The sequence below is a fragment of the Hyaena hyaena genome, unplaced genomic scaffold (genome assembly GCF_003009895.1).
Source record: "Hyaena hyaena isolate Hyena2069 unplaced genomic scaffold, ASM300989v1 scaffold_283, whole genome shotgun sequence".
NCBI classification, from domain to species: domain Eukaryota; kingdom Metazoa; phylum Chordata; class Mammalia; order Carnivora; family Hyaenidae; genus Hyaena; species Hyaena hyaena.
This window is the reverse complement of record NW_024080916.1, coordinates 408882-430679: the sequence shown is the minus strand read 5'-3', so window position 1 is coordinate 430679 and position 21798 is coordinate 408882. Positions and strand designations below refer to the sequence as shown.

The 21798-nt window shown below is 34.4% G+C and overlaps 1 protein-coding gene across 9 annotated transcripts in view; it reads left to right on the top strand.

Moving 5' to 3' along the window:
* The window catches only part of GULP1 (GULP PTB domain containing engulfment adaptor 1), a 277575-nt gene that overhangs the window by 161847 nt on the left and 93930 nt on the right, over positions 1–21798 (top strand). For all 9 annotated transcript variants that reach the window (XR_005530887.1, XM_039246557.1, XM_039246559.1 and 6 more), the window contains exons 3-4: positions 343–420; positions 7271–7332. Coding sequence is in view for 8 of the 9 variants with exons in the window: in XM_039246557.1 (XP_039102488.1) it covers positions 393–420; positions 7271–7332 (90 nt within the window). In the remaining variant the exon portion in view is untranslated. The remainder of the gene's footprint in view (positions 1–342; positions 421–7270; positions 7333–21798) is intronic.

Below are 21798 nucleotides of genomic sequence, written 5' to 3'. Positions count from 1 at the left end.
CCAAACTATATCACACTTCTTACCTATAAGCTGAGAGATAAGTATTAATCTTCTTTCTCCTTAAATTTGCAGATAAATATCATTAATGACAGATGTATAATAGGAAAAAGACAGGAAGATTAAGGAACTTGGGAGGAAATTTATTTAAGATATTGTTCTTATCTGCTGTGCCACCCGTAATATTGAGTATCTGTTTATTCTTACCCAGTGTCTTTTGGGGAATTTCAGAGTACTATTAATACATATTAAAAAACTTTTTTAAAGACTTTGTGATTAAAATGCATTTGCATAAGAGAGGTTGGCCAGTGTTTCTTTTTGCTTTAATATTTGTTATTTTTGTAGGATATAAAGTGTGATCGAACTGAACGTCTGTTTGGCTTTGGCTGATCATCATGAACCGTGCTTTTAGCAGAAAGAAAGGTACGTACGCACATTTAAAGGACCTAGGGATCAATTCGATATTACTGTGAAAATCAAACAGAGATGTTAAGGAATCAGTTTTTCCTATTATCAAATTGCATGTTTCAGGAATGAAGTTAGAATAGAGTAACACACATATACAAACATTGCTAATTAACCTTCTTGGCTTATCACCCTAATGGAAGAGTGGAATTGTTTAATACATTTTTTTAAATTTTTTTAAAGTTTATTCATTTTTTGAGAGACAGAAAGAAACAAAGCATGAGAAGGGGAGGGTCAGAGAGAGAGGGAGGCACAGAATCTAAAGCAGGCTCTAAGCTCTGAGCTGTCAGCACAGAACCCAATGTTGAGCTTGAACCCACAAACTGGGAGATCATGACCTGAGCCGAAGTCAGAGACTTAACCAACTGAGCCACTCAGGTGCCCCTTAATAATATATTTAATTCAGAATACATTTGTGACAGTATGTTCTCTGACAGTTTTATTCTGTGGTGTGAAATTGCAAAATATAAAGTGATCTGAAACTAGTCCTACTTAGATGGCATAGTCATGTAATACTAAATTCCCCGGGCTTATACAGATTTACCATGACTTAGTTTTTTTAATGTCTATTAATTTCTGAGAAAGAGAGAGACAGAGTGGGAATGGTGGAGGGGCTGAGAGAGAGGGAGACACAGAATCCGAAGCAGGCTCCAAGCTCTGAGCTGTCAGCACAGAGCCTGATGTTGAAAGGCTCAAACTCATGAACCACAAGACCATGATCTGAGCTAAAGTTGGATGCTCAACTGACGGAGTCACCCAGGCGCCCCAAATCTGCCATGATTTAAATTCATGCTTCTGTATGTGTGCACATGCTTCACTCTTTATTGAATAATATGTGAGGATTGATGATAGGTAAATTGATAACAATGAGGCCAAAATAACTTTGTTATTAATTTTCAGGTAGGGATTTAAAATAAATATAAGTGTAGTATATCATAATTATCAGCATACAAATGAAAGAAGCAGCTAGTTAAGTGCTCTTTTTATAAGGGCCAGGAAAACATGGCATTTGACAAATATTACATGATGTACTTGTAGGAAAAATTGCAAAATTTGATAGTTTTACGTAGTTCAGTGAAGTTAAAATAATGTATCCTTATCTTTTTGTAAGGAGCTATCTAGTACTGGACAGGAGACTCTGCCCTACTTAATATGCTGTCAGTGAATTGAGAGAGAATCATTTAATAGTGCTACTCAAGTTCATAAGGGATTGAAAGCAGAAATACATAAACTGATATGGTAGAATTACAGATACATGGGGGAGAAATGACCAGTTATGTCATACTCCACACTGTAAACTTAATAAGATCCTGTAAATTGCCAAACATGGGTCCAGAAAATCTAACACTTTCATTTTTATTTATATACTGTTATTATTAGGAAGATGCACCTTAAATTCTATGGGTAAAAAAATGACCGAAGAATTAAGTCAATAGTGTGTATCAAAGGTTCTAGTTAATTTTCTATGTATGAATAATAAAGAGTCCAGAACAATGACATAGATTGTTCTGCTCCATTCCATGAAGTCTGGCATAGTGTGTTCTCTCTTTAAAGGACTGATGGACACTTTGTAACGCACCCAGATGAGAAAGGCTGGGATGACTCAGGAGTTTCAACCTAGAACAGGAAGTATGGCTGAGAATCCTTGGTGTGGTCTTTCAATGTTTGAAGGACTACCATGAGGTCATGGGACTAAGTTTAATAAAGGACATATGGGTATAAATTACAAGGTCATTGATTTAATGTAGGAAAAAATTCCAACAGAGTTGTGCAAACATATCATGGAATTACTTGAAGTACAAACTATTTTTGTTATGGAAGTTAGAAATGTTCGAACATTTGGCTGTGGTATGTAGGATTAATGTATTCAGTAGAGATTTAGGTAATGTGAACTTTCAGGCACTTTTCAACCCTGGGGAACTGGGAACTTATTATTTTGCTTATTTTTCTGAATAAGGGGAAGGCAAAATAACATTTACTGTGCTTTGCAGCTTGCTTTTGATTTAAAACATATCCTGAAAGTAAAATGTTTCTTTTTTAAATTCTTCTACTATTAAGAAAAGAATCTAGAAGTAATTTTATGCTACATATAAGTATTATTAATGAAGCAATAAAAATCTTACATCACAACTCGTCACTTTAATCATATTATCTTATTTTTAATGTTTATTTTTAAGAGAGAGAAAAAGAGAGAGGGAGTTTGAGTGGAGGAGGGGCAGAGAGAGAGGGAGACACAGAATCTGACGCAGGCTCCAGGTTCTGAGCTGTCAGCACAGAACCCAATGCGGGGCTCGAACCCATGAACCGTGAGATTATGACCTGAGCCAAAGACATTTAACTGACTGAGGCACCCCCATATTATCTTATTTTTAGAAAGCACTTCTAGACTATCTCTTTTTTTAATTTGCTTACATTTCCTTTTCCCATGTTTTTAAGGTGGAAACCCCCTATTTCTAATTTCTCTTTAGTTGAAGAGGATTTGGGAGTTTTTTGTAGAGAAATCCCAAGTAACCAGCAATAGTATATTGGTTTCATTTGATGACAGTGGAAGTACAGCCATGGGGGAAATTGGACTGATTTAGAGAATCAGGAAAGAGAAGCACTTGTTCTTTCCTCCTTTGCCTCATTCTTTTTAAAAAGTTTCTTTTTTTCTCCCAAGCTTAATGATTAAATTTCCTTATTAGGAAATTATTGATCAATATTTTACTCTAATTCCAAGTTAGAGGTAATACCAGAAGTTCTATCTACTTACTAATCAATTCTGACTCTTACTTAGTGAGGCTGTTCCAGGAAGAATTCTTAGCGCCTCTGCTGCTAGTTCCAACCAACACTATTGGGTTGAATTTTAATTTGACTTGGGAAAATTGAATTTTATGAGAGAAGTCATACATCTTGACAATTGGGAGCTGTAATTGTACCCCTAGAGAATATACTATTCAGTCGTATTTCCGATAACTATCATCAGCACACACTCTATATTCTATTCTAAACAAAGCAAGATGGTTTTCAATCACTAAAAGCTTATCTCTTCTTTCATAAGTGTCCAATTTCCTTGATTATCACATGCAACCTTACTAAATTGCCCTGTACCTCAGAAGCCTATGGAAAAGAGATCATCTTAAATTCAAACTTTTATATATATATATATATTCTTGTTATCAACCTTTCCAATTAGTATTTTGTCTGATATTCTTTGGTTGAATTAACCAGTGCCTTCACTGATTTTCTTTGTAAATGCTCTATCTAATGCTATGCATTCTAAAAAAGAGTGAATTTATTAGAATTGCATTGTTTTGGACTCTCTTTTTAAAAAAAATTTTTTAACGTTTTATTTATTTTTGAGAGAGAGATAGAGACAGAGTGAACAGGGGAGGGACAGAAAGAGGGAGTCACAGAATCCAGAGACAGGCTCCAGGCTCTGAGCTGTCAGCACAGAGCCAGATGCGGGGCTCAAACCCACAAACTGTGAGATCATGACCTGAGCTGAAATTGGACGCTTAACTAACTGAGCCACCCAGGCTCCCCCATTTTGGACTATCTTGAGGAGATCTATAAAAATTAGTCTAACTTCATAACCATTGATTATTTAATGAATGTATTTGTTCTATAGCTTCTTTCTCATGTTAGCTTTCTCTTTGAGTTTTTAAAATCCTATATTCTATTCATCACATCAAAAATGAATTAATTTGGTAACAAAACATGAAAGATTAATGTGAATCCATACGATTAAATAATTCAACCAGTTACATTTTATTTTCTTTAACTTAACAGTTGACGTACTGATGAGTAGACATAATCTTAGCATAGCAATTAAAATTCAATATTTAAGTCGTTTCCCTTTTTATAATCTATTTACATGTATGAATTTACCCAACAGCATTTCATTTCAAATTTGATATACTCAGAGCACCTGGGTGCCTCAGTCAGTTAAGCTTCCAACTCTTGAGTTTGGCTTAGGTCATGATCTAATCTCAGGGTTCATGAATTCGAGCCCTGCATTGGGCTCTGCTCTGACAATGTGGAGCCTGCCTTGGATTCTCTTTTTCCTTCTCTCTCTTCCCCTCCTCTGCTTGCTCTGTCTCTCTCTCTCTTTCAAAATAAACTTAACAAAATAAATTTGATACACACAAAGTAGATGCTTTCAAGATGCTAAGCTCTGGTGATATAATAATAATGAACTTCCTGCATCCTTCTTGATGAGCTCTTAATCTAAATGCATTTTGAACATAGATTTATTGCCCCAGCAGTCAGAGTACTTTGTCACTTACCAAATATTTTGAAATGTTGGCATTTCCTTTTATGTGACTGTTTACTCTTGAGTTAGTGATTACAGTTTAATTTCAAGGAAGGAGCACATTCCATAATGTCTATGTCCCTGTTTCCATACCAGTTCCATATATCTAATTGCTCCTATGGGCATAGATAGATAATGACCAGGAAACATCTCTACTCACTCTTCAAGGTCGGTCAAATATGAATGAGTTAATATAAAGAGTTGTATTCTGTCAGATTTTCCTGACAAAGTATAAATTAGGACAACAGTAAGGATGTGTTTTAGAAATCGTTCAGGTGTTTTAACTATACTGCCTGAACTAGAGGTATGTAGTAAACAACCACTAAACTATCATCACTTGAAATGTGGGTGTAGAATTTTTGCCATTGTAACAATTGCAGCTTATCCACTGGTAAGTTAATATTGTGAATATTTTAATCTGTCATCAGTAACAGCTGGATGTAACCACCCTTTTTCTAGGTCACTGCAATACAAGACTATAATGGAAGTAGTATCATCAGTTTTCAAATAATAGTAGCTTATAGGAGAAAGCAATTATTCCTCTGCCTCAGGATTGGAATGGACCATTATGTTCAGATTTAGACTTTAAACCCTTCTGAGCAGTGTTTTGTATCTTGGAAAAGGAGACATGAGTATAATTGACTTAAGGGGTTAAAAAAAAGAAATTGGATTTTTTCCCTTAGGTTTCCTAAAGGCACATCTTTGTTTTTATTATCTTGGTGTTTTTATCATTCTGGTGCATAGCATTGTGATACAAGAGCAAGACTGTATCCCAAATCTAAGAACAAATATTATTCTTGAATTAATCATTTCACTATTTATTAGCAGTTATAAAGAGATAACTGTAATTAAAATGAAAATCCTTATAGGAAATAAAAATTTTACACATTAATATCGATGTCAATATGCTTTTTTTGAAGCTTAGAATGTGTTGCTTATCAAAATACTTCACCCACATACAACTATCCCATACCTGCTTCAGTAGTCAGAAATAGCCCTAAAATGCATTATGAGCTTGGGATTTTATTGATCCCTCATGTTTTGTTTTAGAAATTCTTGTAAACATTGTACCTCATAAACATGTTTAATATAAATATAGTGCATTATTTTCTTTTTTTTTTTAAATATTTTTATTTATTTCTAGGATAGAGAGAGACAGCGTGAACAGGGGAGGGTCAGAGAGAGAGGGAGNATAATAGGAAGGGTTGAGAATTCGCTCTCCATTACAGACAGTATGAAAACAAGTAGGAATGGTTTTCCTGGTCAACACACACAATGAATTTATTTTCTTTTTCTTTTTTCTTTTTAATTATTAAAAAAATTATTTAACATTTTTAATTTAATTTTGAGAGTGAGAATGAGCAAGGGAGGGACAGAGAGAGAGGAAGACACAGAATCTGAAGCAGGCTCCAGGCTCTGAGTTGTCAGCACAGAGCCCGACGCGGGGCTCGAACCCACGAACCGCGAGATCATGACCTAAGCGAAAGTCGGACGCTTAACCGACTAAGCCACCCAGGCGTCCCAGTGCATTATTTTCCAAATGGTATAAAGTAATTGACATTCCAGAAATTTAGGCCTTTTCTCTTTGTCTTCACAATCCCTCAATTTGAGAAGAACATATTAATGATATCAAACTAGTTTCTGTTAACATCATTTTCAAATGTTCTGAATAGAATGTTAAAAATACTTCGTTAGGAATCTATTTCTTTTCAGTTTATACTTATTTATTATTTTTCATGGTGAAATGTGTCTTTCATTCTATTCTGTTCATAATATTGATTCTAAATTTTAAAATTCTGTGAGGAATAAAATATAAAACTCTACTAAGGGAGACAATAATTTTTGAAGATTGAGAAGTTTCACTACAAACAAATTCAATTTCAAAAATATAGTCAAATATGATTAGTTTAACATCTTTTGCTTTTTTTCCACTTATATATTCCACAAAATATTTTGGAAGCTATATGGAATATGTAAATACAATTCAAAATTGAATGAAAAATATTTTCTATTTCCAGTAATAATATGCAATACAAATTATTTTCAATATGTTCTGTTCTTTTAGTTATTTTATTTTCAACATTCTCTTACACTAATTTAAGGATTCTTTCAAACTTTAAAGAGTTTTGTTAGGGAATTTTTTTTAAAACACTGTTAATCATGAGAGTATAAAAGGAAATGAAAAAGATATCACATAATCTCATAATTGATGTAACTACTTGTAGTCTACTGAGTTGTTATTTTTTTATATTCTTTAAAAACTTAGTATTGTTTTTTTATTTGAGTACTTTTTAAAGAGAAAGCTAGGATCTTTTATACCAAGGAAAGGATCTTATAAACACTTTGCAGCTACATTGTTTTTATATATGACTAGTTATTCTTTCTCAATTTAGCAAAAGAATCATGATTTAGAAATGTTCCCACCCATATCAGACTCCTTACATATGCTAATGAGTGAATATGACACCCTTAGAATGTATAATTTAATTTAACACTGTGTGTTCTTCATTGCAGACAAAACATGGATGCATACGCCTGAAGCTTTATCAAAACATTACATTCCCTATAATGCAAAGGTAAAATAGTTTATTTGATATTATTGAATTCATTTTGTTATATTATTAAAATTATATTCATGGTTGATCTTAGAAGGATTGCTTATGCATTGGCATTTCCTAGTAGATGATCCCTGAAAAAAAATGCACAAATAATTCCATAATGGATAGTATGGGAAATGATTTTTCTCTCCAAATAAGTCAATTCTTTTTTCCCTGTCACTCCAAGTGATTATTATTATTTTTAAAAATTTTTAAATGTTTATTTTTGAGAGAAAGAGAGAGAGAGCATGAACAGAGGAAGGGCAGAGAGAAGGAGACAGAATCTGAAGCAGTCTCCAGGCTCTGAGCTATCAGCACAGAACCCAGTGTGGGGCTCGAACCCATGAACCATGAGATCATGACCCGAGCTGAAGTCACTCAACCGACTGAGCCACCCAGGTGCCCCCAAATAAGTGATTATTTTATTGAATTGTAAAGAGTATTCTTTATAATTTTGGTTGGTAATGCATGTAATTTCTTCAAATGATTTTGCAATATCACGGCCTATAGGAACAACCAACAAATTAGCTTCCTTTAAAAGCACTTTAATGTTGCATTAAAATTGGAATATAAAAACTAACTTGATAATGAGAGAAGTGAGCTACAATTTTAGTGAATGCAATAATCATTCAAAAAAGAGACAAACAAAACTTAAACTATTAAGAAAACAGAAAAAAGTACATTACTCTTTCATTTGTTTCTTTTTCATTTTAATAGAGAAATAGAAACAATCTATGCTCCATATCTTCCAAAATTTGATTCATTGTTGATGTTGGAAAAGTGGACAAATAAATGAATGCACTTTGCAAAAAGGTCTTAAAGATAGTGTTATTTTAGAAATAAGTAGCACAAAACCTGAAATAAGATTTCAGAAAAACCTGAGTCTAAACTTGTAAGCTACAGGAGAGAAAGTTGCATTGGGAACATGCTACTAAGTCAGACTTAAGCAACTGACCTTTAGACACAGCCTGGGAAAAACAAAAAATGATAACATTATTTTTATAACAGAACTTAAGAGTTTATGGATTAGTGAACTACATATATATAATGAGAAGAGGTACAAGGAGTTATTTTAGGAAAAATTTAGAAAAACATTTATTGAACAGAAAGTCAGTGCTGTTTAATAGAGAACCTCTTGAGTGCTGGTCTGAGTCTGAATCAGGAAGATGCTTTAAAAGGCCATCTAGAGATTGATCCAGAGCAGTTGCTCAGTAGTGAGGTTTGTAGAGTATGGCAAGTCCATTTTTTCTTGCTGACTTCATAGCAAAGAAATGCTCTAAAGTATTTTTGGTGTAAAGCTAATATACTTGCAATCATTGTAATGCTTAGGAATTTCGCAGTAATATTAACATGAGGATGAATCGCCATGATTTAGTATGAAAAGTTTGGTTAGCTGAATGAGAAAAATTAATATTATCTCTCTTCCACAGATATTTTTCATATTAACTATTGAGAAGCTATATGACACCTATAGAGAAAAAATTAATCTTGAAAACACTATTATTTTAAAGTGCATCCTCAATAGTTTGATCATACTAGAGTCATATCTTTAAAGTAAAACCACCACATACTATGTCTTTTTATATATGTCAGTCTGAAAGACTGGTTTATAAAGAGTTGAAAGATTCTAATTAGAACTACACTTAACTTTAACTCTGCGGGATGAGCAATGGAGATCTGCTTGTCTACATGTGCTAATTCACAGGTGCATAACTACTGTAAGGCATTCCACATGCAGCAGAGGGAGGGCGCAGGAACATCCTTCCAGACTGGGGTCAGTAAATTATGGAAGAGTGAATCAATTTTCTCCATTCTAATACGTCCTCTTGGTAATGATAAATGTCATGTATACCAAGTAGTATTAAAACTATTTGAAGAACATTATTTTTTTCTGGATCCCCCTTTTGTGTGGGACATTTAAAATTCATCATTAGTATTTACTTTTGAAAAGTTTCTGTATCTTTTTAGTGGACATGCCATTTGAATACCAAATCCATGTCCACAGGAAGTACCTTAGCACAACAACAACAACAACAGCAACAACACATGCAGACTCTTGGGATGCATGGCTGGCTCAGTTCATAGAGCATGAGACTTGATCTCGGGGTTGTGAGTTCAAGCCTCATATTGGGTGCAAAATCTACTTTCACACACAATAAAAATGGTAATAAAAGAAGGAAAAAACAACAAAGTAAAATAAATACCAATGATTAATAAATATATGAAAAAGATCTCAACTTCACTTATAATCAAATAAATAAAAAAATACAGACTTTAGACCTGAAAAAATACAGACTTTAGAACTAGAATAACTCAGTGAATATTCTGACTCTGACACTCGTTAGCTATGATACTTTGGGCAAATAACTTAATCTTTCTGTGTCTATAGTTACTCATGTAGAATAGGGATAATAGTAGTTTCCTCCATAGAGTTATTATAGACATAACATTTTAGATAAGTATTGGAAGGATAACTGAAATAAAATAACTACTTAATAAATGTAGCAATCACTTCTTTACCTTTTTATTTTCCACGAAACTTAACCAAAATGCCTGTTTCATAATAGGTATTCAACATATATGTATTTCATGAATTAATGCATAGTAACATTTCCAAAATAGTTATATTTCTTAAGACCTAATACATGCCAGGTACATGATCTCATTTAGTATTTGCCATGAGTCAGTATAGTGATTATTAATCTCTACATCAGAAAAACTTTCTATAAAGGAAAACTAAGCCTGACAGATTAAGAATTTGCCTATTCCCAGAAAGCTAGTAAGACCGAAGTCTATGTGATTTCAAAGATTTGCTGTTTTGTATGTATATAATAACATTTGATTATTCATTCATTTATTACATTGCTGATGTGTATGAGGGGTCATTATTGAAATTTCACTTGAATATTGGTGAAACTTCAGAGCTATATATGCCACTAACGTCATAAGGAAATATCATATAAAAATAACTAACATAAAAGTCAGATCATAGTCTGTGTCATTCAAATGGCACTTAAGAGAAAGCTATAGAGATTTAGAGAATGGTGTCATTCCTTTTTGATGAAAATAGGAGTTAGGTTGGAGTCCCAAGGGTCAAAACAAGGGTGGAATGACCATTTCATACGGATATATCTGAAGAAAGATGAGTAGAGTCCATAAGGTCTAAGGCACAAACTAAATATGGCAAAAGTTGGGCTGTGGCATAAAGTACTAATGATGGTAAAATGTTTTATTAGTCAGGGTTCCATCTGAGAAACGGAACTACTAGGATGTACACACACACACACTCACATGTGCACAAGCACACATTTGTCTTAAGGAATGGGTTATGCAGTTATGAGGCTGGCTAGGGGGCCAGTTTGAAAGGCATATTGCAGGCCATCAAGAAGCACAGGCTGTAAGTTCTTGGGCAGGACCTGCCACAGGTGGAATTTCTTCTTTAGGGGCACAAGCAGTTCTATTCTTAAGGCCTTTCAATTAATTGTATTAAACCCACCCAGATTATCCAAGATGTTCTTTTTTACATAAAGTCAACTGATTATGGATGTTAGTCATATCTACAAAATAACTTATGGCAAAACCGGGATTAGTATTTGACTAAAAACTGGATGGTATAAGTTGGCCAAGTTGGCATATAGTACTGACCATCACAAGCCCTGTGATGAGCAAGGATAAAAAGATGAAATTGAGAAGGCTTCGCATGGCAGGAGAAGCAGTTTGAGCAGTGAACTAATCAAGTAGGATTTTAGGAAGATGTACCTGTAATGATCTAGAGTTGATTTGGATTAAGAGAGATAGGAGGACTCTCAGCTTCTTAGGAAGTTACTTTAATGATCCAAGTGTGTGGTCCTAAATTTATATAAGGTAATAGATAAACATATAGTGGAACATACAGTGGAAAATAAAGATGTGCTAAATATTCCAGGGAAAGAATTGATGAAGCAGAGGGATAATTTATATGTGGGAAAAATAAAAATATCTATTTATATCCTGGCTCAAAGGGAGAATTGTCATACCATTAAATTTCCATCATTATATTCACTTTTGGGATCCACTGGTTACTAATACCAGAGCTGTTCCACAGCTGTTCAAGTATAATTCTCCCAGGAAAATAGTAACTTTTACATTTAGGTGTTTTCAGTTTTAAAGTAATAGTTTTATTCTTTTGTGTTATAATATCTTTAATTTTTAGAAAACATATATTTGATCACATTCTTTTCCATAAAATTCTATTTAAAAATTTCACACTTATTTATATTTGGATTATACTCGTTTCAGATCATATGTGGATATAAAATAATAGTTGTTTTCAAAATATCATTCTATATAGGGTTCATTAGTTTTCTTTCTTTCTTTTTTTTTTAAGTGAGCAGTGACAGCATTAATAGTAGTTCCTTAGGAATTCTGCATATTATCCTGTGTACTCTCTAGTGATGTTTTTCAAACTACAGGTTATGCTCCATGAAAAAAATTGGGTCATGAACTTAATGCACTGGATCATGGGAAGCATGTATTTAAAAGTGAAATAGGGAGCGCCTGGGTGGCTTAGTCAGTTAAGCGTCCGACTTTCACTTAGGTCACGATCTCGCGGTTCGTGGGTTCGAGCCCCACGTCGAGCTCTGTGCTGACTGCCAGCTCAGAGCCTGGAGCCTGTTTCAGTCTGTGACTCCCTCTCTCTCTGACCCTCCCCTGCTCACGCTGTCTCTCTCTCTCTCTCTTAGAAATAAATAAAACATTAAAAAAAATAAAAATGAAATAGAACAGAAGAGAAAAAGATAAGACATTTTTAGAATGTGTATTGTAAATATCAATTTGTTCCATAAAATTGTGGTTCATAATCATAAGTGTATGAAAGCCACTGCCTTTCAACAGTGAACTGCCTTTGAATGGTACCACAGTCTTCACCAGATTTAACTAATTTAAATCATAAAATAATAATAGGGGGAGCTGCTTAAAAGAGACATTAAATTTTTAATAGAGATGATACACATGTAAGTTTAACCAAATGTCCTCATTCAATATAGCATTTTAAAATTATTTCTGAAATATGCATATACGCATGGTAAAGTGATACAGAAATAGAGTAAAATGTAAATATAAGTTCCCTTGTATACCCATTCATTCACACGTGGCCTATTCATTTGAATGGAGTTTGTAATATATGCAAGGTTCTCACCTAGAGAAATGGGATTTGATTAGTCAACCAAAGAGATAAAGTCCTACTCTCCTGGGCTTATAATAAGCAAACTATGTGTATAAGGTGTATATTACATTTTCTGTGAAACACCTGATAAGAAAATTATATTTTTATATCGTAATACATTGATTATTGTATTGATTCATATTATTTATGTTATTAATATATGGTGTTAGTATTATTTATATATTATGTGACGTACATATTAACATATATAGTATTTATTTATTTAATGTTTATTTTTGAGACAGAAAGAGATAGAACGTGAGCAGGGGAGGGGCAGAGAGAGAGGGAGATAAGACCCAGAATTGGAAGCAGGTTCCAGGCTCAGAGCTGTTAGCACAGACCCTGATGCAGAGCCTGAAGTCCTAAACCATGAGATCATGACCTGAGCTGACGTCGGACACTTAACCGACTGAGCCACCCAGGCAGCCCTATTAAAATATGTCATATTAACACAGATTTACATATTCATACAGTATGCATACTTACACATAAAGTATTGCAATGCAGAAAAATAAAGCAGGATATTGGGATTGGGAGAAGTGGAAAAGAGAGAGAGAGGTGGTGCTCTGTTACACGAGTGGTAAGGGACAATCTCTGAGGAGGGCACATGCCTCAAGGAAATGAAAAGTGAGCCATGTGGCCACATACAAGAAGAGCAATCTCGAGCATGTGCATGGTAGGAGCGTGCTGGCCAAGTCAAGATCTCGTCAAGGCCTGGGGTGGCTGGAAGGCAGTAGAATGTGGTAGAAGGAAAGGAAGCCCCAAAGGGCACATGTGGAGCAGAGCAGGTAGGAGAGGGGGTGCCTTTGTAGGTCTTACAGGGCCTTGGAGACTGTTCTACAATTTGAGAAGCCTTCAATCTAGAACATTTTGAGAAAAAGAGCGACAAGATCTGAGATCAGTTTTTTAAAGGAATTAGCTGTAAGGAGGCAAAGTTAAGACATACCAGGAGTCAGGTGCAGGAATCCAGGCAAGGAAAGTGATTGTAGTTTGAAGCTGAGTAGGACCTAAAGGAGAAAGGTAGTGGGCACTGGGGGATAGTTGGAAGATAATGCTGATAGGGCCTATCGATGGATTGTGTAGTAACTTTCTATTTTTGCTGTAATTAGAACAGTAAGCAGAAATTTAAAAAAAATTTTTTGATTACCTGTAAGGAAGGCCATAGGATTTTCTGTTTCTTCCAACTTTTTATGAGACTACTGAACTTCACCTTTTCTGTAAAGGTGAAATACTGGGAAACTTTTAGTTGGTTTGAAGTGGTGTGAAGTGGTCATTTTTCAGATGAAGACATGATGCTTCATAAAAAAACACATATTAAAGTTCTATTCTAAAGAGGTTAGCATGCTACTTTGCAGTATTCTGCAGTAGAGAGTCAGCTTTCCATGGTTGTCTACTTACTATGTTCCAAGTTTTTTTATAATTTTTTAAATTTATTTCTGACAGAGAGAGCATGAACAGGGGAGGGTCAGAGAGAGAGGGAGATAACAGAATCTGAAACAGGCTTCAGTCTTTGAGCTAGCTGTCAGCACAGAGCCCGACGCTGGGCTCTAACCCACAAACCATGAGATCATGACCTGAGCCGAAGTCGGACGCTTAATCGACTGAGCCACCCGGGCACACCTAGTCCAAGTTTTAAAAGTGAGTGAATCCAAAACAAATGGGAATGGGACCTTCCCATTAAAAAATCTATGAAAATCTTTCCTTGGGGAGAAAGAACAGGCACCCCTCCCCCCAAATTGGAAGAAAACTAGATTATAAACAAGATAAAATATGAATGTCAAAAAGAAGTTTGAAAAGAAAGATGATGTTATATATCAATGATTTCTAGAGGTATCAGAGTTTCATATGTGAAACATGCAGTTTGCCATTAGATGTGTTTGATAAGAGAGAAGTGTTGACTGAGCTGTGACCCTCAGTATCTTCCTGCCGGAGTGAGTTGGTTTTCTGCCAGTCTTTCTCAACCTCACAACCTAATCTTCCTTAACATTCATAACCTGTGGGCTCTTATTTGGCTCCCAAAAACAAAAACCAAAACAAAACAGCAAAGAGCAACAACAACAACAACAACAAAACCATGAAAAGCAGATGCAAACTCAGGAAATAAGTGGTTAGAAGTTGAGGATTCTAACCCTCAGTACTCGAAATCCCCATCTTACCCACTTACATTTGGCATTTCTAACAAACCTCTTTCACTTATTTATTAAAAGTTTTATTCTAAAGAGATTAGTATACTATATTAAACAATTCTTTAGTAGAGACTCAGCATTCCTTGATTTCCTGTTTACTGTAATTAACGTTGTAGTAATTGATATAGGCAAATCAGAACCTAGGTTTGTGGTATGTTCATATTTAGCCCACAGTAGCAAGGCTGTACGCCAGCAACTCTACTGATGTTATCAAAATTAAAAAAAAAAATTTGTGTAATGTTTGTTTATTTTTGAGAGAGCAAGAGACAGAGTGTGAGTGAGGGAGGGACCGAGAGAGAGAAGAAGTGAGAGGGAGATACAGAATCTGAAACAGGCTTTAGGCTCTGAGCTGTCAGCACAGAGCCCAATACAGGGCTCAAACTCATGAACCACAAGATAAAGACCTGAGCGAAAGTCAGGTGTTTAACTGACTGAGCCACCCAGGTGCCCCAGATGTTGACAGAATTTTATCAGAGTAGCTACGTAGTGGCTGCCTCCTATTACTGTGATTGGAGCAGCCACTTCTCAAACTATCTGGGTTCAAATTGCAGCTCTCTCAGTTAATATCTGAATTATGTGACTTTTCTATTCTTAAGTTTTCCCACTTGTAAAATGAGATTAATAATTGTACCTACTTCATTTGACTGTTAGAAAGATTAAATGAGTTAATAAATTAAAAACCTCTTCAATCAAGTTCTCATATATCAAGAGCTTATTATTAGTAGCATCTTTGTTATAGACAGTATTCTGTGAACTCTGGAGTTGCACTAGTTATTATCTCTTGAAAATTATTTAGCATTTGCATTACTACCTGAAAAACAGAACAAAGTTCTTAGAATACATGTCAGGTTCTCTTTTCTGTTCACATCAGAATCAGGAACAATGAGATTAGCCCATGTATCTGCAGTGGCTGGCTTGAGAATTTCAGTGGGGAAGAAATAGCTTTTCCCACAAGCATGACAGGAGACTCAACATTGCTGACCTTGTAAGTTTATATACAATAGAGGTTTTGATAGTTAAGGGAAGATACCATTGTAATCATACTTTCCCATTCCCTTGAGTTTTCAACAACTGCATTCTGGACAAGATGTTAATGCAAAGGTCATCTTGGTCTTAATATCAAATACAGAAATATAAGAAAGTCTGTGCAATCCTTATAAAACTGTTGCAGAATTTTACAAGTCAAAATTAATAAAGAGAGACAACTGCAACATTATATGGCCTAATGATTCATGGTACAGAAAGGTTTTAATGTAACTAAGTCATTTTACTAATGACTTCTCAAATTACTTTTGGTGAATACATGATAAATTACCCTTCATTGAAATGTTAATATTGGTTTATGATTTAATAGAAGAAAATTTGGATCTCAGAAATAAATACTACAATGTCAGAACCAATGGAAATAAGCAGAGAAAACATTCAAATTGAACCCTGTGGAATCATTGGAAGTTGGGCAAAAGATATATCCCTACAATTGATGAGATGCATTGCCAAAAAATCCAAAATGGTTTAGAATTCCAAATTCATGAGATTCCTTAGAGCAACTTTATAGTAACAATAAACATAAGCATTTGCCAATTTTGCTGGTTGTAAATACCAGGGGGAATATAAAACAAAAAAAGGAAAAAAATCAAAGCCCATAAGAGCTTCACTGCATTCCATGTAATTCATTTCATTTGTTCAAAAATGAGTTTTAGTTACTCTCAAAGCATAGGAACTATTTTCAAAAAAGGAAATTTTATATAGAGCCTTTTTAAAAAGTTTTCTAAGACATTAGCACTGTTTTAATAATGCCAAAATGTATAACATATTCATTCCAAACATTTTAAAATTGTGGTATGAGCATAGAAATTGAACATTAACTATCATTCTTTCCAATTAAAAAAGTGATATATGCAATATCATATATATTGGTAATGACTCTGCATCTGCACTATTTGGAAATGTCCCTTTATGTACTACAGCAATACTAACACATACTAAAAAAGGAAATTAGAGAACTATAGTATGTTATTTTTCCATTGCTTGCTTTAGAATGGGAAGCTTAAAATTTTTCAATGTGAAAACAAATAAGAATATAGTAATTATGGGAAATTTGTTGAATTATGGCTTTATAGTTGGTACATGCTTATAAAATACAGAATAAATGGAAAAGGAGAAATGACTTAGTAAGCACCTATCATTACTTAATTTCTTAATTCTTGAGATGAACTTATAAAAAAATTTTAATTTCTGAAAAGCATGTGCTTACTTTGAAAAAGCATATGCTTGATTGTGTTTTTTTTTCCCCCCTAAAATTTCTCAGGTAACTGAAATCGTTATTTTTTTAAATGTTTAGTTATTCATTACTACTTTTTTAAATTGATGTATATATTGACATTCACATTGTATTAGTTTCAGATATACAACAATGATTAGATGTTTGTATATATGGTAAAATGGTCACCACAAAAAGTCTAGTAAACATAATTTTGAAGGTGATCATCGTTTTATGCTTTACATATGAGAATTCTCATTAAAATGTTATATAGCGACTAGAAATTAATGAATAGAATATAAAATCTCCAGGGGCACCTGGGCGGCTCACTCGGTTAAGCATCCGACTTCAGCTCAGGTCATGATCTCCTGGTTTGTGAGTTCAAGCTCTGCATAGGGCTCTGTGCTGTCAGGGGAGAGCTTGCTTTGGATCCTCTCTCCCTCTTTCTGTGCCCCCTTCCCTGTGCATACTCTCTCCCTTTCTCTTTTCTCAAAAATAAATAGACATTAAAAAAAAAATAATCCTTTCCTCTTCATTCTCATTTTTCATAGATCCTTCAAAAAATGCTCACCTCTTTACTAATTTTCTTATATTTAGCATATGCTTATTTTAGTATCCAAAACTGCTATTGAAATCAACTTGATAAAAACATTATTTTTTTTAGTAGTTTCAAACATTTTCCCCCCAAATTACAATATTCCCTTTGAGACCAAGTCAGAGTTTTCCTTTTTCACAAACATTCTTTGCCTATGAAAAGAATGTTATTTCACATAGTGCCAAACATATCCATGTAGAAATAGGAAATAAATGATAAATGTATCTAACATTCAGAAAATTCCCCATTTATAAGTAGGTACTCTTCAGTTGAAGAAGTATTTAAAGATAAATAACATCTTAGGCATTATTTATCCAGGGATTATGTTAACATTAATATCATTAAGCAAAGCAGAATGAGAGAAATATAATACTCTACAAAAGCTTAGACTTTGTGGCCTCTCTGTTATGGAGCTAAATACATAGACTTTATTTAGTCTGCTTTACCTCACATCTCTGCCAAACTACTGACTGGCTTTAAATGATGTCCAAGGGGTCAATTAACACACAAAGCCACATAGACCAATCAATTTCACAATTAACACATATAAAGGGGAAATGTGTATACATATTCTATTTTGTCTTTGGAATCATTCATCTGCTTGCTAAATAGGTTATCTCTTTCAAATTGGGAATAATATTTTGCAAAGGGAAGAAAAATGGACATAGACTAGTAGATTTGATTTCTAGACTGAATTTTTCTATCTTGTTGTATAAGCTTGAGCCTCAATTTATATTATCAAGAAAATGATGGAATTGGAAGATTCATGAAGTCCTTTTCAACACAGAAAGTCAATGAATCTATTATACATAGAAGTCTTTTTTTTAAAAAAAGATACTGTCCCTTATGAAATGTTGTAAGGAATAATTAATATGGAGTTTTTAGTTTTCTTTTTTTTAATATTTATTTATTTTTGAGAGAGAGAAAGTAAGGGAGGGCCAGAGAGAGAGGAGGACAGAAGATCTGAATCAAGTTATTTAGATTTAAACATTCAGTCAGCATTATTAGTGGATATATGGTTGCATTTCAGATATTGATTGGAAAGATGTTAGCTGGAAGAAAGTTGCCTCCAGAATTCTTTGTCATTTGATTTCGGGTTTTGTGAGATAAGAAAAGTAGTCAATTCACTTCAGAGACAAGACTTTCTTCTGAAGACAAAGCCACAGTTCCAGCTGACTGTGTTCTTACATGTTAGGAGATGTTTGGAGGAAGTCATCTTTCATCTCTTAAGAAATAGGTACATACTTCAAACTAAAGTCATTTTTGTGTTTCTTCTTATGAACTATGGGAAACTTCATCTCCATAGCAATTATGCATATTTTTACATTTAAGAATGGTTTCCTGTTGTGTGCCTGTTTCTTCAGTTTCCAAGAAAGTGTTTGTTATCTTCTCTTTTTTCTTAATGCTGGAATAAGCAGTTCCTTTTCTGAACCTTTAAAATTCATATTCAAAAAAGTGAAAGTGGAGTCTAGTCTCAGTGTTTGTAGTAGACAGTATCAGAGGATCTTCTTTTTCTGTAACTCACATAGTTGTGATAGTAAAGCAGTAAGAAAAGCCTTGGGGAGCTAAAGATCTGATGTAATGTATGCAGCCAAAGTCTGTGAAAAGATGTATCTCAAAGTATAAGAATGCGGATAAAACTTGGGAGAAGCACTTGTTCACACTATAGGTCTGTACCGTATTGTTTGCTAAGAATAATAACTGTATTATTTCATAAACATGGTAAATGCTACTTATTAAAAGTTAAACAGTGTAGAAAAACACAGAAGGATAGAAATCAACACAATGCTCAAAATCATCTCAGGCAGAAACAACCCAGTGTTTAACTTTTGGTTACCAGAAGTCCAGGTAAACTGGACTCTCTCTGAATAAGTACAAATACAAGAATAGATACATGGATTTAAAAAATCACATTCAGCAGTATATAAGCAACGTTATACTAATAACTTTCTGTGCACTTCATATGTGTCATCTCATTTCATGTTCACAAATGCCCAATGAGATGAAGTCTAATATCCCCCTTAGAGAGCAAAATTGTAACATTAAACTGGAAATAGTCAAATAGTTAAGGAGAATGAGGCTAGGAATGAGCCAGATAGTTCTATCCAAATAGATAGTTTGGAAGAATAAACTTTATAAGCAGGAAATTATAGGGATGCCTGGGGGGTTCAGTCGGTTAAGTGTCTGACTTCAGCTCAGGTCATGATCTCATGGTTCATTAATTCAAGCCCCGCATCAGGCTCTGTGCTGACAGTGTGGAGCCTGCTTGGCATTCTCCCTCTTCTTCTTCCTTCCCCTCTCAAAAATAAATAACCTTTAAAAAATTAAAAAGGGAATTATAACATGCATGCTATTTTAAAATGAAAAACATTGAACTTTACTTGAATTTAATAAAAGAAGAAACAAAACTTAAGTGAATTAAAGGAGTTACTAAATTTCAAAAATGTGTATCTTAGCCAAAGGGATATTAGTTCCTGAAAGATTGTTCTAAGGTGAAAGGAAGACATTTATGAAAGTCATTAGCTGTTTGGCATCCTTATGTTTTTCCCTAAGAGCATGTTTCAGTTTCTGACAGCATGTATATATGAATGATGAAGTAGATAGCCTACTTACATTCCTCCTTCTAGTGTGCTCCACTTCCCAGGTTTTTTGCTTATTTCAATTCTACTTGCCAGGATTTGCAACATTTACATTTTGTTCTGAAACTATAATTCCTTTAGTAGTTTAGACATAATTATATATTGAAATGGATTCAGATCACCAACACTCCTCTTATTATTTCTTCTCATTTTTGAGCTCTTTATTTGATTTTGGTTTTCCTCTTCAAAAACTTTAAAAAAAAAAAAAAAATAGAGAGACTATGTAGTGCACCTGGGTGGCTCAGTGAAGTATCTGACTTTGGCTCAGGTCATGATCTCATGGTTCCTGGGTTCAAGCCCCACATCAGGCTTTGTGCTACAGCTCAGAGCCTGGAGCCTGTTTCAGATTCTGTATTTCCCTCTCTCTCTGATCCTCCCCAACTTGCACACTGTCTCTCTCTTTCAAAAATAAATAAACATTTAAAATTTTTTTTAAAGTCTCAATAATTTCAGTATTTCACGTGCTATTTCATATTTGAGAATGTCTGCCTATCATCTTAGATCTCCCTTTCCCTAAGAACCCTAGTTCCTGTTGCATAATCTTCCCTCATTCTCCTGTTAAGAAAGAATCTGAATCTACCTCACTTTCTCCCTTGAAGTTGTCTTACTTTTTTTGGATAGTTTCCTGAGACTTGATTCTTTATCATTACATTTTAATAACATATTTAAGTCTCAGTGAACATCTCCAGTGCCTTGGAACCTGAAAATGAAGTCCTCAGTTCTACTGTGAAGGCTGCCCAGGAGGAGAAGTGAATAGAAAATGAGGCCCCTGTTCCTCAAACTGTAAGAACAAGCTCAGTTACTCAAATAGATACAGTGATTAAGGACTAGTATTCATACAACAGAACCAACAATTTTGGATCTGGGAGAGCTGTGTGCTGTAATCCAAAGAGATTGGGCTTTGGAATCAGAACAGAGTAGAAGGCAGGCTCTACAACTTAGTGGCAAGCCTGGTATTGAACTGTTTTCACATCTATAAAATGCAAATGATAGTTTCCTTATAAAGCTTTTATGACAGTTAAACAAGACAACATCCGTACAGTGCCTGGCACATGATTAGCACTCACCAAATGTTAGTGTTACTGTGTCTTTCAGTTATACTGGCTTAATAAAGATTGCTGGGGTGCCTGGGTGGCTCAGTAGGTTAAGCATTGGACTTGATTTCAGCTCAAGTCCTGATCTCATGTTTTGGTTCATGAGATTAAGCCCTGCATCCAGCTCAGTGCTGACAGCATAGAGCCTACCTGGGATTCTCTCTCTCCCTCTCTCTCTGCCCATCCCCTATGTTCTCTCTCTCAAAATAAATAAGTAAACTTTAAAATATGGATATAACTTTGTTATTATGGAAAAAAGCTTCCACAGCTTCAAACAACCAACTGACATATTGGTGCTTTTAGAATGCAGCACATCCATTAGTAGATTAGTCCCTGATTCTTTGCATATTTGAATAACACAACTGTTCCAAGATTCATTGTTAGGAAATCGTAGAATCAGGTTGCACAATCTGCCTCTCTACCCATGCCCTGTCTTTCAGGCAGATTTTATCTGTGATAGAATAACTC